Consider the following 12,414-nt stretch of genomic DNA (forward strand, 5'->3'; position numbering starts at 1 on the left):
GCATGCCTAAGTCAGATGTATGTGAGAGGCCAGCTGAGTATGTTAGCAACAGGAATAACCCGGGAGCCCGTGATCTTTAGGTAGAAAAGTTGAAAAAGACACACTTAGCTTCACAGAGACAAACTGCCTGTATCAGAGGTGCCTGTATGTGAGGCTATCAACACAGTAGACTATCTCCAAACAATTACTAAAGTATCAAATTATAATTACAGCTAGTTGAGAAAGTGTATTTACTGCTAGAGATCAAGTTATGAGGTGACAACGTATTTTACATTTTGTGACTAAGGTACCATAACATCACAGCTTCACCTGCTGGAGGTACTGAAAGGTGGTGAAGGATGAGACTTCAGGAAGATAAAGGACAATTTCAGGCTAAGTCAGTTTGAAAAGTATTTTTGGAAACCGGATTGTATTTCTGTCTCAGCCCCAGAGCTTCTCTTGAAGGCTGAGCAACTGTGGAAATCAAGCTTTTTCCAATTGATCAGTAATGGTGCATCCCTCATCTCCTAGTACTGGACTGGAGACCACAGGATCTGATTTACAGAAGCGCTGAACACTCAGAGCTGCAAATGAATGAAGTCAAGAGAAACGTTGCTTTGAACAAAACCTTTCTTTGAAGTAAGATGCTGTGCTGCGTGCTCTGAAAGAAGTGCTCCTCACCATCTTGGATGGGATGCCCACATCAGGGGGGAATTTTTTTAGCTTACTCTTGCTGTGCCTCAATCCCTTGTATATAAACTCTGAATGGCTTCACGCACACATGGCTGTGACATACTGCTAAGTCATATCTAGGGATGTTTCACTGAGGGAGGTATAAAACATTTACTGAGTTCAAATTAGGTATAAATATAAATATGTTTCTCTGAAAGTCATATTGGGACAAAGTATGACTAATGCATTTTGCTTCCCACACACCATGACAGCCCTTGCTGGTAAGGTATCACCCAGCAAACTTCACCAGCAAAACCACCTAGGACCCAGGCTGTCTAGCTTAAGAAGAATAACTGAGCTGACCCAGCTGCAGCATGAACCTATGGGTCAGAGGGATACGAGTATTTCTAATTTAGGATTTTAAAGACTTGTGGGTCCTGATTCAGATTCACTGGAGTGAATGGAAAGGCTTCTCTTGGTGCCAAGGGGTCTGGATCAGTATGATATGATCAAGCAAAACCTGAGACCTTAAGCTTGCTATCAGCTTTGTAGATTTTTGAGTATCTGAAGAAATCACCTTGTTGCATGCTGGTCTTTATCATGTGCTTTTAATCCTTAGCTGTCTCAGCAAAGCCTCTTTGAACAAGTGGTCTAGCTACAAGTATTTTCACTTGACCCTAGCTTCAGGCTGAAGACCCATTGCCTGGGTAGCTGGCTGCTGCTGTAGGTGTTTGATACACATTTTTAAAATGGTCTTGTCTGAATTTCTGGGGAGAAGCAGGAATGTCTATGCCCATTGGAGGGGTCTAGGAGAGTTGTTAGTGATGCGTATATGCCCCAACAAATGGCCCAGTGCTTTTTTCTCACTGCAGCAAAGGTGTAACCATTTTCACAACAGTGTTATAACAGTTATTTAGGGGAAAATGTTCTAGATGTATTGCAAGATTGAGAGTTACTGGCAAAACAATAACCTATCCTGCAGTTCCACAAAAAGCATAGCACAAAGGGTAAGTGTGCACATGTGCTTTGTAGGTAGCAAGCAAATATATTTATCTGTGAAATAGATGAAAACCACATGAAATGCCAAGTTTGACATATAGTGCCTATGGATTTATGAGGGGATTTTGGACCTAAACCTTTCATACAACTTCTCTCCAAACTCATTACTTCATGTCCTTGTACCAGCTGGTGTGGGTGAAAGCCCTTCCTCTCCTGTGGAGCACCAAAAACACACTTGATGGAAATACAAGCTAGGCACAGTGCTGAGAGTGGGGACGGGGAGCTGGGGTGTCCCTGCCCTGGCAGTGGGGAGGAGGGACGGGGAAGCCCTCTGAGATGAGTGAATCATTGGTACCTCACTAAAAATGCTCCTTCTCTAAAGGGAATATATTAAGTACTCTGTTATCTACTAAGAGGAGAGCATTATATCTTATCCAGCCTTCTCACAATTCGGAGTGACTCCTCAAGGGCCACAGTCAATTTATTGAGCCCAGTTTCGAGTCATCTGAAAGAGGGCTTGCAGAGACGTAGGCTTTTCCTCCAAAAGTAATTTCTGTGATTGACAGATTGCGTGCAGAACCAAATGACAGCTCTGACCAACCCCCGCATGCCCTGGTGACTCAACGTTTACTTCTGCTAGTATGCGAAACGATGACTCCTCTAGGAAAGCAATCCTGCATGCAGCACCGGCCACCACCAGCAGGTCCAGGTCCAGTGCTTGGCATTTGTAAGAAGCCTATTTCTCTGCCCCTGAGTTGCTTTCCCTAATTTTCTGTGTGGAAGGCAGCACTTGGGGACCTTGCTGTTCTGGTTTTAGGTGAATCAGGATCTAGGGGAATCCTGAATGCTACTAATTTAACTCTGAAAAACATTTGTGCAAGGGGAGAGAACCGCTCACAGACAGTGAGGAAAGAAATGACAGAGACCAACAGGCAATTAAATAGCTAGATGAGAGGACTGGTTGCCCACCAGGTCAGTGGGAGGGTACAGAGTGTGTTTAGCGTACAGTCTGAACAGCATGATGAGCGAAATGGCCCCCACCCTCTAAATTACTGCCTGTGAAACACTGATGTAGCGAGAGAGGCTCCAGACAGCAAGAAGCAAATGTTAAATGCAATTATGGCTTCTAAATGCCAGTGGCTTAACATAGACCATGTTGGAAATGCTGCAGATGTTGTGAGGCATGGTGGAGAGGTAGAGAAAAAACACATTGGTTGTCTTTCACATGCCTTAAGTTACTGTAAACATCATGGAATAAGACTGCTAAGAAATTTGCTGCATAGCCTGTGCATGTTTTTTTCTTTGCAGATCTTAGTACAAATTACAGATTCCAAATATTTCTGCAGATAAGCAAATTCCTCCTGTTAGCGTGCAGGGAGGAGGAGGAGCACTTAGGTACCATCCTTAATATTTCCCTAAAGAGAGCCTTAACTACCATCCCAGCTGCAAACTTACATGTTAACTGCAGTTTTCACTAACAACTGCCTGAAAGAGCTCTCCTTCTTAAGCACTCGCTCTCAAGAAAAGAAAAAGAAAGAGAGAAGAAAGAAAAAAGCAAACAAAACCTCTCCTACACCCCCAGACAGGATTTCAGGAGATTTCTGCAAGCTTAAACTTCTGAAACTCAGTGTTAAGGTCTACAGCCGTTCAGCAATAATAGCCTCCTCTTGGAGCCCTGATAATCCATAATGCACATACTTTGCTTTTGAAATGCCGTGAGCAGGCACAGTCTCTGCCTGCCTGACAGCCGGATACTCAGCCTCGTCCACAGAAGAACACCACATCTGCTATGTTTTAAATCCACATGCAGAGGATGCCGTCTAACGCTATACTTCAGCTTACTGTACTTGCAGAGCACAGTGAGACACGGGCATCTCTCACCCAACTACTGGCCAGCCCCAGAGACAGGGCATTCCTGAGTCCTGCTGCTGACACACCATCCCCAGTACATCGCTGAAATGAAGACACAAACACCCCAGTTGCACCAAGCAACTGGATATCTCCAGGAAGATTGCAAATCTCAAACCTACAGTTTAAAGAATTCACTTTATGATTAGCAGAAGGGGCTCGTACTACATAACTGCAACTATGTACAGCTATGCTACAGCTGGAGCTGAGATAGACCCCTATTGAGAAAAAGCCTGGATATAACAGAGAACAGGTTTCTTTCCTCTTTGGTTTTGATAACAAAGATTTGCTGTCTGTGGCATGTTACACAAGTGCAAACCTAGAGTTGCTTCTAGCCCTCCAGCTCTCTCACTTTCACAGGACTGCTGCAATCACTACATTGGTTTGGGAGTCCTCAGATAAGCACTTTTTTTCCAACAAAAGATCTGAGAAGGTGGAGAAGAAAAGACTATGGCTGGGCCACAGCAGCCTCATTGCTTTGAAACAGAGTGTTTGAACATAACAGTCACACCTCGGTAGGGAGTCATTTTAACCAAGGCTCTTACTCCAACAACTTGTGAAGCAGGTGAATTGTGCACACAGTCGATTTTAACTCTTTAGAAACCTTTGGCTGCCTCTGATATTTTGGACCATGGGATGTCTTGAAATGCTTCATGTGCAGAGAGAGCTTTCAGGTTTATTTCTGATGTGCTCCCACTCGTGTGTCTCAGCAGGGCTTGCTTGTTACCATAAATCCACTTCTCATGTTATTCTTACGAAACATGGATTCCTGGGGCTCCGGAGTCACTTGCTTTTCGGTGCCTGTTTGCCTGATCCTAGTGTTCCAAAGGTTGTTTAAAGCCACACAAAATAATTGCTGTTTCGTTATTGTTAGTGTTTCTCTCCGCCAGCGCATAGGCCTCCATTGTTCAGGCCACTGTTCAGAGAGACTGAAAAGACGGTGCTTGACCAAAAGGGTTTACAGGGTAGGCCATAGAGCGGGTCAAAAGGAGAATTCCCAGCTGTCAAGAAAATTCTGAATTTCAAAGTTTCATTTGCATCAAATTGGGCCAAAGAACTTAGATTTTTCCCTAACCATTACATTTGTTTTATTTTACTGAAGCTTTTCAAGAGGATTTTTTTGTCTTGCTTTCCACTTAATTTCAATTTTCAAAATGTAGTGTTTTGAAATGCATTAATGTATTGAAAGTGTTGGCAAAATGATAAATTTTGATTTGGTGACCTCTGTGTTTTATGATGGAAGAACACTCCCCTGGAAAAAATGTGACGAGCTCTAATAATTAATGCTCATCTCATCTGACATCCCAAATGCAAAAGGAAATGAGTTTGCCAAGAGATGCATACATCAAGCCCAGAGATTTTGCTAGGTGTTCATCAGTAACAAACCCTGTTAAATAATAAAGAGCACTTCAGATTCTCAGTGCTTAGCAGAAATTAGCTATTAGTGCTTAATGCTACTCAGAAAATTCTCCAGTGGTCAAAATGGACATTTCCCACCTGCTAAAGCTGGCTGCTCCAGCAAAAGCACTTAGTTCTTATGCAGAGCCTTTCATGTGTAACTCTCAAAGCCTTTCATAAAGGTGGGTGTATGGGCTGTGATGCCTTTTTGCTGGCAAGTTTTAGAAAGTGGAAATTATCCATACGAGCAATGGTGAACTGCGTAAACTCCAAGAGGCCAGAGAGCATGGAGGCAGTGAGCTGGGAGACGGTGGCAATTTCCTGCCCCTTTGCTCCCTTTGGCAGGAGCTTTCCACAGACTGCCACCAGGTGAGCATGCAAAAGGGCTCTTGGGAAAGAGAGGGGAGAGCAGGAGGGAGCCGGTGTGCTGAAGGTGGACTTTGGATTTCAATCAAACCAGATAAAAACGCCTCATGGATACCACTGCTTTGAAAAGTCCTGTGCAGAGAGACTATGTCTTCCCCAGTGGATGCGAACTGGTCAGTGGTTGAAGCAAAAGCAGAACCCACTAAATGGGGTTAACATGGGCTCTGGGAAGTGCTTCTTCCTTGAGGATTTACAATGGCCATTGGTCATTTTTACCTTTCGTCTTTAAAATGTTTGTCTCAGCTGCAGAGCATCTTCAAATGGCTGGGCCATGACATGTAGCAAGGTAGACAAGAGCAGGGCTAGGCTTGTAGACCTTCAGATGAAACCACTCCAGAGACTTCAGGAAATCAGCAGTGGCATCTAAACCCTATGGTCTGGGCATGGCTGCACAGCTTCAGTGACTGTGGTGCAGCTGTAGTCATTTATAATCACTCTTAATTTGGTCTTCAGACCATTCTTTCCCAAAGCTGGAAGTTTTATACAGTTTTTTGTTTGTCTGTTTCTGCAGTCGAGCAGCTGCACGATTGCCCTTGCCTCACAGCACAGGGCTTTACTGGCGAGGTCCCGAGGTGTGTGAGCCCCGGCCCCCTGGCCTCCCCCAGCCCTGCCCCAGGGACACTGCTGAGGAGCCCCATGTGGGCAAGGCAATCCTCCCAATGCGCCTAGTGGCTTTGGTGGAGTCGGGACCTATAGTGCTTCTCCCAGACCTACGTCCTACAAGATCCCAGCACCTTGCTAACGCAGACCTGCAGTGGGCAGCTGGGTTGGTAGGGTGAGAAAAGCTTACCAGTCTCATGTTTATCCGAGGAACTTCGAGTACTAACTGTAGTCTGTACGCTAATTCCACCACACAATTTCAGTGTGTTGCCATTTGCTCCAGGTCTGATCCTGCAAACAGCTGTATTCAGTGGGACAAGAACATTAGAATCTGGGTCCGTACCCTTCTTCTAAGGTCTAGACAGCAGGGCAAAACTGGTGCTCTGGCCCAAAGAGGGCCACAGAGTTTTCTGCAGTAAGCTAGATACTTTTCACCCCGTCGAATGAAAGATTAATTTACAACATATTTCTATTCTGATATGACTGTGTAAACGTGGGGCAATTTTATTTGACAGCTCTACTTCCCATGTGTATACTGAATCATTTCTATTGATTTTTTGTGACAAAAGTATATTTGTGCCTTTTTCTTACTCCTGGTGGTCACACAGTGACAGCACAGTGTGCGAGAATGAGCTCAAGTCTCCTCATTTCTCACTCACTAGCAGCAGCTTTGGCTAATCAAGTACTTACCGCTGAGCTAAATGCACTCCCCATGACACTGCAGAATATGCAATGAATCTCAAGAAACTGAAATTCTTGTAGGTTTCTGGGGTATCCTGATTCTGAAAGCATCTATTTTAGCAAATTGGCTACAGTCTCTCCTAAAGACATGTTTGAAATGTGTAATTTTAGCTCCAAAAGGAAATATTTAGCTAAAAATTCAAGAATATACTTCAGATGAAAGGTCTTATATCTTCCTCTATTGAAAGGATGCCAGTAAAAGTTTGTGAGGAATTTTAATGAAAACAATTAGATTCGCATGCCACCTGCTGCAGAGCAAGCTGAATCAATTCTGTTTCTTCCCTTTTTAGCACTGTTTTATAAAAAGCAGAGAAAGTATGTACACATGGGATTCCCCAAATCTGACTAGCTACTCCCTCTTCAGTGGTATAATCTTTATCTAAAACAGCTGAATACCTTGGATTATTGCAACAGTGTGGTATTGCCCACAAAAATTTAGCCCCCGTCCTTCAAAATCACTGTATGGCTGGTACACTCTTTGAGGGGAAGTAAAGCAAACGGGCACTTTAAGAACCTTTGCTTGACTGCACAGGTTTTTCTGAAGTTGAGAGGATTGTGTTAAGGACCAGAACCATCATGACTCACATATTCCTAATCAAAATGCTGGGTGTGTGAAAAACCATTCAGTTGTACAGAGGCTGAGCTATGTCTCCCTACAAAAGAAAAATAATATACACAAGAGGAAGCACTTAAATAATTGATGTGCCTTTCTTTTATCTGCATGTTGGAATGACAAGAAATCTCTGTACCTAGCACTAATGGATAGCATCAGTATGTCAATACCTGCTAATGAGAAAGAAATGGGAGTGTGTTTGTCCTGAAGTGACTGATCTTTCTTTCTTCTTTATATACCTGTGTTACAATGAGAAATTAATAGTGTAAATTCTAGAATTCTGCTCACTAACTGATCATTTTGATATCAACACTTTCAAGTGCCTATTTTGGTAAGAGTTCAGTCCAGAACGACTCTACTCTTACTTAGGTTTAATCTGCAATCTGACAGCCATTTTTCATGTCTTCTGTACTACATTCAAAAGGCAAAACAAAACTTTGCTTGCATCACATGTTTAGTTTTCCATTCCAAATCGGCAAAACAGGGCAGCCACACTGGAACCTAACATAAAACAGAGATTTAAAAACCCAGTGCTTTCATCCTGAAAAACTGCATAACTGTTTCGAATGTAGAAGTGGAATAAAGCTTCTTGTTGAAAAATTATTGGTATATTGACCCATTCATATCCAGCTATTTAATTCAAAGATTGTATTCATCCGTTCCCTCTGAATTGCTTCTCTGAGAGAACAATTATGCAGCTGTTCTTACTACATTCTTGTGTAGGCTGAAAGTGGTGTAAAAATCCTGACATTAATTTACTGTAACTACAAACTTCAATTCTCAAGGTTGTTCATTAGACATACCCTTTGCAAAAGGGTTGCCGAAGTAACACACACACTTGGTACTAATATTGTGGTTTGGCTAAACCTATTTATAGTTGTGTATGTGTATATACACAGACACATGCATACTTCTGTATAGTTTCTGTTGTAAATAAGGCTCTTGATAGTGGCTACAATCTACATTACAGTGTTGGTGATGTATGTCACTATAACAACTCTTTGCAGTTATATTGTTTGGCCACAATAATAAGGACTGAAGAAGTACAAGGCCAACACTAGCCCCAGTCTGACTACGCTCCTTGGGTTCAGTAAAATGGTATTTCTGCACAGCTGGACATTGATCATTATTTTGGAAAGTTTTGTGCTGATTTTTTTGCAACCCTTTTTATGGAGTCTTTATTGCTAGAGTTGTATATTCTGAAATAACTTGTAAAAGAGAAATAACAACAAAGGGATTAATTTGATTTCAAAATACCCTGACATGAAAAGCAAGCTGTCAGCAACTGGTTCACTAGAAGTGTTTAATAACAAGTGCCGTGATTTGTACCTCCAGTGTTGTTCTTGTGTGTACTCAAATGCACGTATGCACACTTCTATGCATACATGAACCAGGGAATTATGCAAGGTCTTTGCAGAGTGTGAAGATTTGGCTCCGAGTAGTTATTTCTGCCTAGTATCAGCCATGCTGCAAGGTACAAAAGAGAGCGCGGGTGCCAGAAACACTGCCAGCATGGGGCCAGGAAGAGGCCTGGGGAGTGGGAGGAAGATGAGGCCAACGGGAAGAAACGAACCTGGGAGGAAGACGAGGGAAATGGGGAGAAACGGACCTTTCCTCGGTGCATGCTGGAACATTTCCGAGCGGCTTCCACATCTAAACACCCCTAGCTCGGCTCGTCTTTACCTTTCATTCCTTCTCATAACAAACTCCTTCCTTCCCTCAAATTATGCATCTACGAACAATTTTCCGAAGGAAACCTCCTGGGCCCTTTCAGCAGCAAAGGTAATTGAGATATAAGCGACTTTTGCACACAACCTGCTATGTATGCTCAATATCAGTTTCATCATTAATACCAGATGCCAGCTAAATACTGTCACTGTCATCCTGAAATATCCCACCCTCAGCTCAGAGTGCTTAACAAGCAAACATAGGTCAGGCCCTTAAAATCAAAGCCAGCTTTGCTGAAGAAGTGAAGTTATGCTGTAAAAGATCAGCCCTTTGAAAAGGTAAGCAAGAAATATTCATCTTCATCTCTTTTCTGTCTTTAAGCAATGATAGCAACTGTCTGACGGCACAGAGAATTGTGCATGGTGCAGTTCACTCTGCATTGCATATATAATTTATATTTTTTCACTCTGCTTTTGAGCGCATATTTTGCGCTTGGTTTGTTTTGGAAAATGGAAGCAGAAAGAGAGGAAAAAAAAAACCCACTGCAGCAGCCTTCTCCTTTTCCAGTCCCACTTTTTAGTCAAGATCCTCATCTCTGCACACGGCCTTCAGAGGCCAGTGAAACACAAGTATTACATTATATATATGTGTGTGTGTGTGCATATGTATATATACATATATGAAAAGATAAATGTTTGCCATGGCAAAAGGAAAAAAAAAAGATGTTGTCAGTGGTCCATGTCTTTAATAGTCAAACGCCTTGGCAGAGAATTACTGTAGCATTTCCACAAGAATTTCCTTTCATGCAAACGGTCTAGTGAATGTTTATAGTACGGGTAGAAGTAAAAAAAAAAAAAAAAAAAACAGCTGAGAAACATGCCTCTTTCTGGCTTTCTCTCTTGTAGAGCAAAGTTTGACATATACAGCCATAAGCGCTAGTAAAGCTCCTTTCAAATACAGACAAAGCATGTAAGGCACTTATTTGAAACTGAGGTACGTTTGTATTTTCTTTCGACAAATAACACCCTCGCATTGCATTTATCTGCCCTTGCTGGGACCATTGCGGCGCGGATGGTTTATCAGCGCGTTAGCACGGCGCGTCCACAGCGCGCATGGTGCCCAGGACCTGTCCCCAGAAACTGCTGTTTGGCAGCTCGTGGCAGCGAGCCGATGCCGCCCTTGGCACGGAAACAGCCGCTTCAGCCCCTCCGTCACCGCGCCAGGGAGCCCGTCCTCCGCCCCAGCCCGCGCGCCTTTGCAGGCGACCCGGTGGCTACCACGCGCCGCAGCCCAGCGCCACCGCTTCGCAGCCCGAAGCGCGCAGGACTTCTGGCCGTCGCGGGGAGCTTCTCCCCCCGCCGCCGCGCCAGCTCCCGTCGAAAGCAAGCGGGCTCGCCGGTGACTTTGCAATCTGAGACCGTGAACTAGCCGGCGGGACGCTGCGGTAAATATAAATCTGGCTCTTACCCACAGGCAGTCCCTCGCAGTCCGACATCGTGCACGAAGGTCTCCCCGCCAGGGGCTGCGGGAACCACGGCGAACGCGGGTCCTTCTGCTGGCGAAGGCAGTGGCGAAACGATATCTATCAATTTACAGCCGCCCTTCGGTTATACTGTACATCTACCCACCCAGAGAGCTGTAGCAACAGTCCCGGCTCTGCCTTCTCATTATGGGATGTAAAGATAAGAATGTGCTTTTGTGCCAAAAGAGTGTGCTATTGGTGGATAAATTTGTTGTCATCCCTCCCCTTCGCAGAGTTTCCTCTTTAATGTCACAGAGGCACATTACCCTGGCTGAAAGGCCATAGAATATTTATGAAACAGCTTTTAAGAGTGAGGCTGAAAACCGTTCCCGAAGCAACGCACTAATTGCTGTGTGGGGAAGTCCGCGGTCGGAGGCACAACGCCGGGGCGCTCCCGGCTGCCCAGGGAGGCTGTGGGGGTCGAGAGAGCGCTTTGGGGGGGGACACACTGAATCTTGCTCTGTGGCTTCTAGAGCTGCAGCTGAAGCAAGGATTCGAGCAGACGTACTCTGCTTTGCTGGAGGGGCTTGGAGGTGGCCGCAGTTTTCTTTAGAGGACGTCTCTGGAGTGGAGCTATTTAAGGGGGCAGAAAAAAAATTGATTTCTTGTTTTGTACTGTAATCGTGGAGAAATAGCTTGTGACAATGTTACTAAAGGTTGTTTCACAGTATATTTATACCAGACAATGGCCATATTGTGAACACAGATTGCTCTGTAACTTTTCTTGACTTTTGAGCACTTAAAATATGCTGTTTTACTGCTGTCTTAATGAAGCATTTGATGGCTACACCCCCAACTTATTTTTTTAATCTTTGGAAGACTGTAAGTGGGATTTGTCTGTTATGAAATTCCCAGACCTTTCAGCTTTCAGCCAGGTCCAGCCAGTGAGACAGTATCTCTGCACACTGCTCTATTCACTAGGCACCTTAACAAAGCGAAAACAAGGGCTCTGACACCATTAAAAACATTATATGTTCAGCAGAAAGAGCAGTTCTTTGATACCTGGCAGGTGCCCTCAGCACCGTGTGGAGGAGATGATTTTTGGCCACTTTTTGCTCCTTTCACACCTGGGAACAGTTGTGGGTAATTTGAGTGTTACCTATCATAGTTATGGTCGTTAGATATGTCGAAGAAAAAAGTCTTAATTTACAATGAGTCTACTAAGAGCTAAGTGTGCTCAGCTTCTCTGAAAAAATCAAGCTACTTTTATTTGATGCTTCATTTTAAGCACCCAAGCCTGTGGGCCTCAAACCCCTGAAGAGAAGCGTTTGAGTAACTTGCTTGTTACTCAGCAGCAAACCTAGCCATAGGTTCAAGTCAGGATATCAGGCCACTGACTAAGAAGCTAAAATAGCTGCAAATGTAATAGTTACGTATTGCAGCAACGTCCCCGACCGGGTCCCTCGGTGGGGTAGCAAGCCCAGAGTCTGTCCAGGGCAGTTCGCGCCAGGCGACTGGGGCTCCCTGCACCGGCTCTGTGTGTGGCTGGCCCTTGGACTTGCTGGCCTGAGGACCTGTTAGCATCACCCTGCCAGGGAGAGCCCTCGCCAGCGGCTGTTTCTCGGGCTGCTGGTGTAACAACCCCAGGATATTCGCTGGTGTAAATCACACATGGGTGCCAGCTCTGGAGAGAAAGTAACGTAGCCTCAAGCTGTGTTCTTCACCAGGGATGCAGTGCAAGGAGGAGAAATGCAAGGAAGCACACTTATCCGGTCCATCCTTCTGCTGCCCACGGATTTGAGGAATGGTCTCTAGCTAATCTGGAAGATAGACATTCATGGAGAAAGCTGCTCTTAATCTCAGTACAAATATGAGAAGGGAAGGAGGCCTAAACCAGGCTGGAGGACTTTGTTTTATTCCAGTAAGTCAGAGCAAGGCTGCCTTTAGT

General features: G+C 44.4%; 1 protein-coding gene across 9 annotated transcripts in view; it reads right to left on the bottom strand.

Moving 5' to 3' along the window:
• EML1 (echinoderm microtubule associated protein like 1) overlaps positions 1 to 11,975 on the bottom strand; it is a 129,301-nt gene extending 117,326 nt beyond the window's left edge. For 4 of the 9 annotated variants that reach the window (XM_026079300.1, XM_026079299.1, XM_026079298.1 and 1 more), the window contains exon 1: positions 10,472 to 11,972. In XM_026079300.1, coding sequence (XP_025935085.1) covers positions 10,472 to 10,499 — 28 coding nt within the window. In that variant the 5' untranslated portion in view covers positions 10,500 to 11,972. Of the gene's footprint in view, positions 1 to 6,172; positions 6,284 to 10,471 lie in introns of all 9 variants that reach the window. The other 5 variants (XM_026079302.1, XM_026079301.1, XM_026079295.1 and 2 more) reach the window with 4 other exon arrangements.
• Between the last annotated feature and the right edge of the window lie 439 nt (positions 11,976 to 12,414).

The sequence above is a fragment of the Apteryx rowi genome, unplaced genomic scaffold, assembly GCF_003343035.1.
Source record: "Apteryx rowi isolate R43461 unplaced genomic scaffold, aptRow1 scaffold_5, whole genome shotgun sequence".
In the NCBI taxonomy this organism is placed as follows: domain Eukaryota; kingdom Metazoa; phylum Chordata; class Aves; order Apterygiformes; family Apterygidae; genus Apteryx; species Apteryx rowi.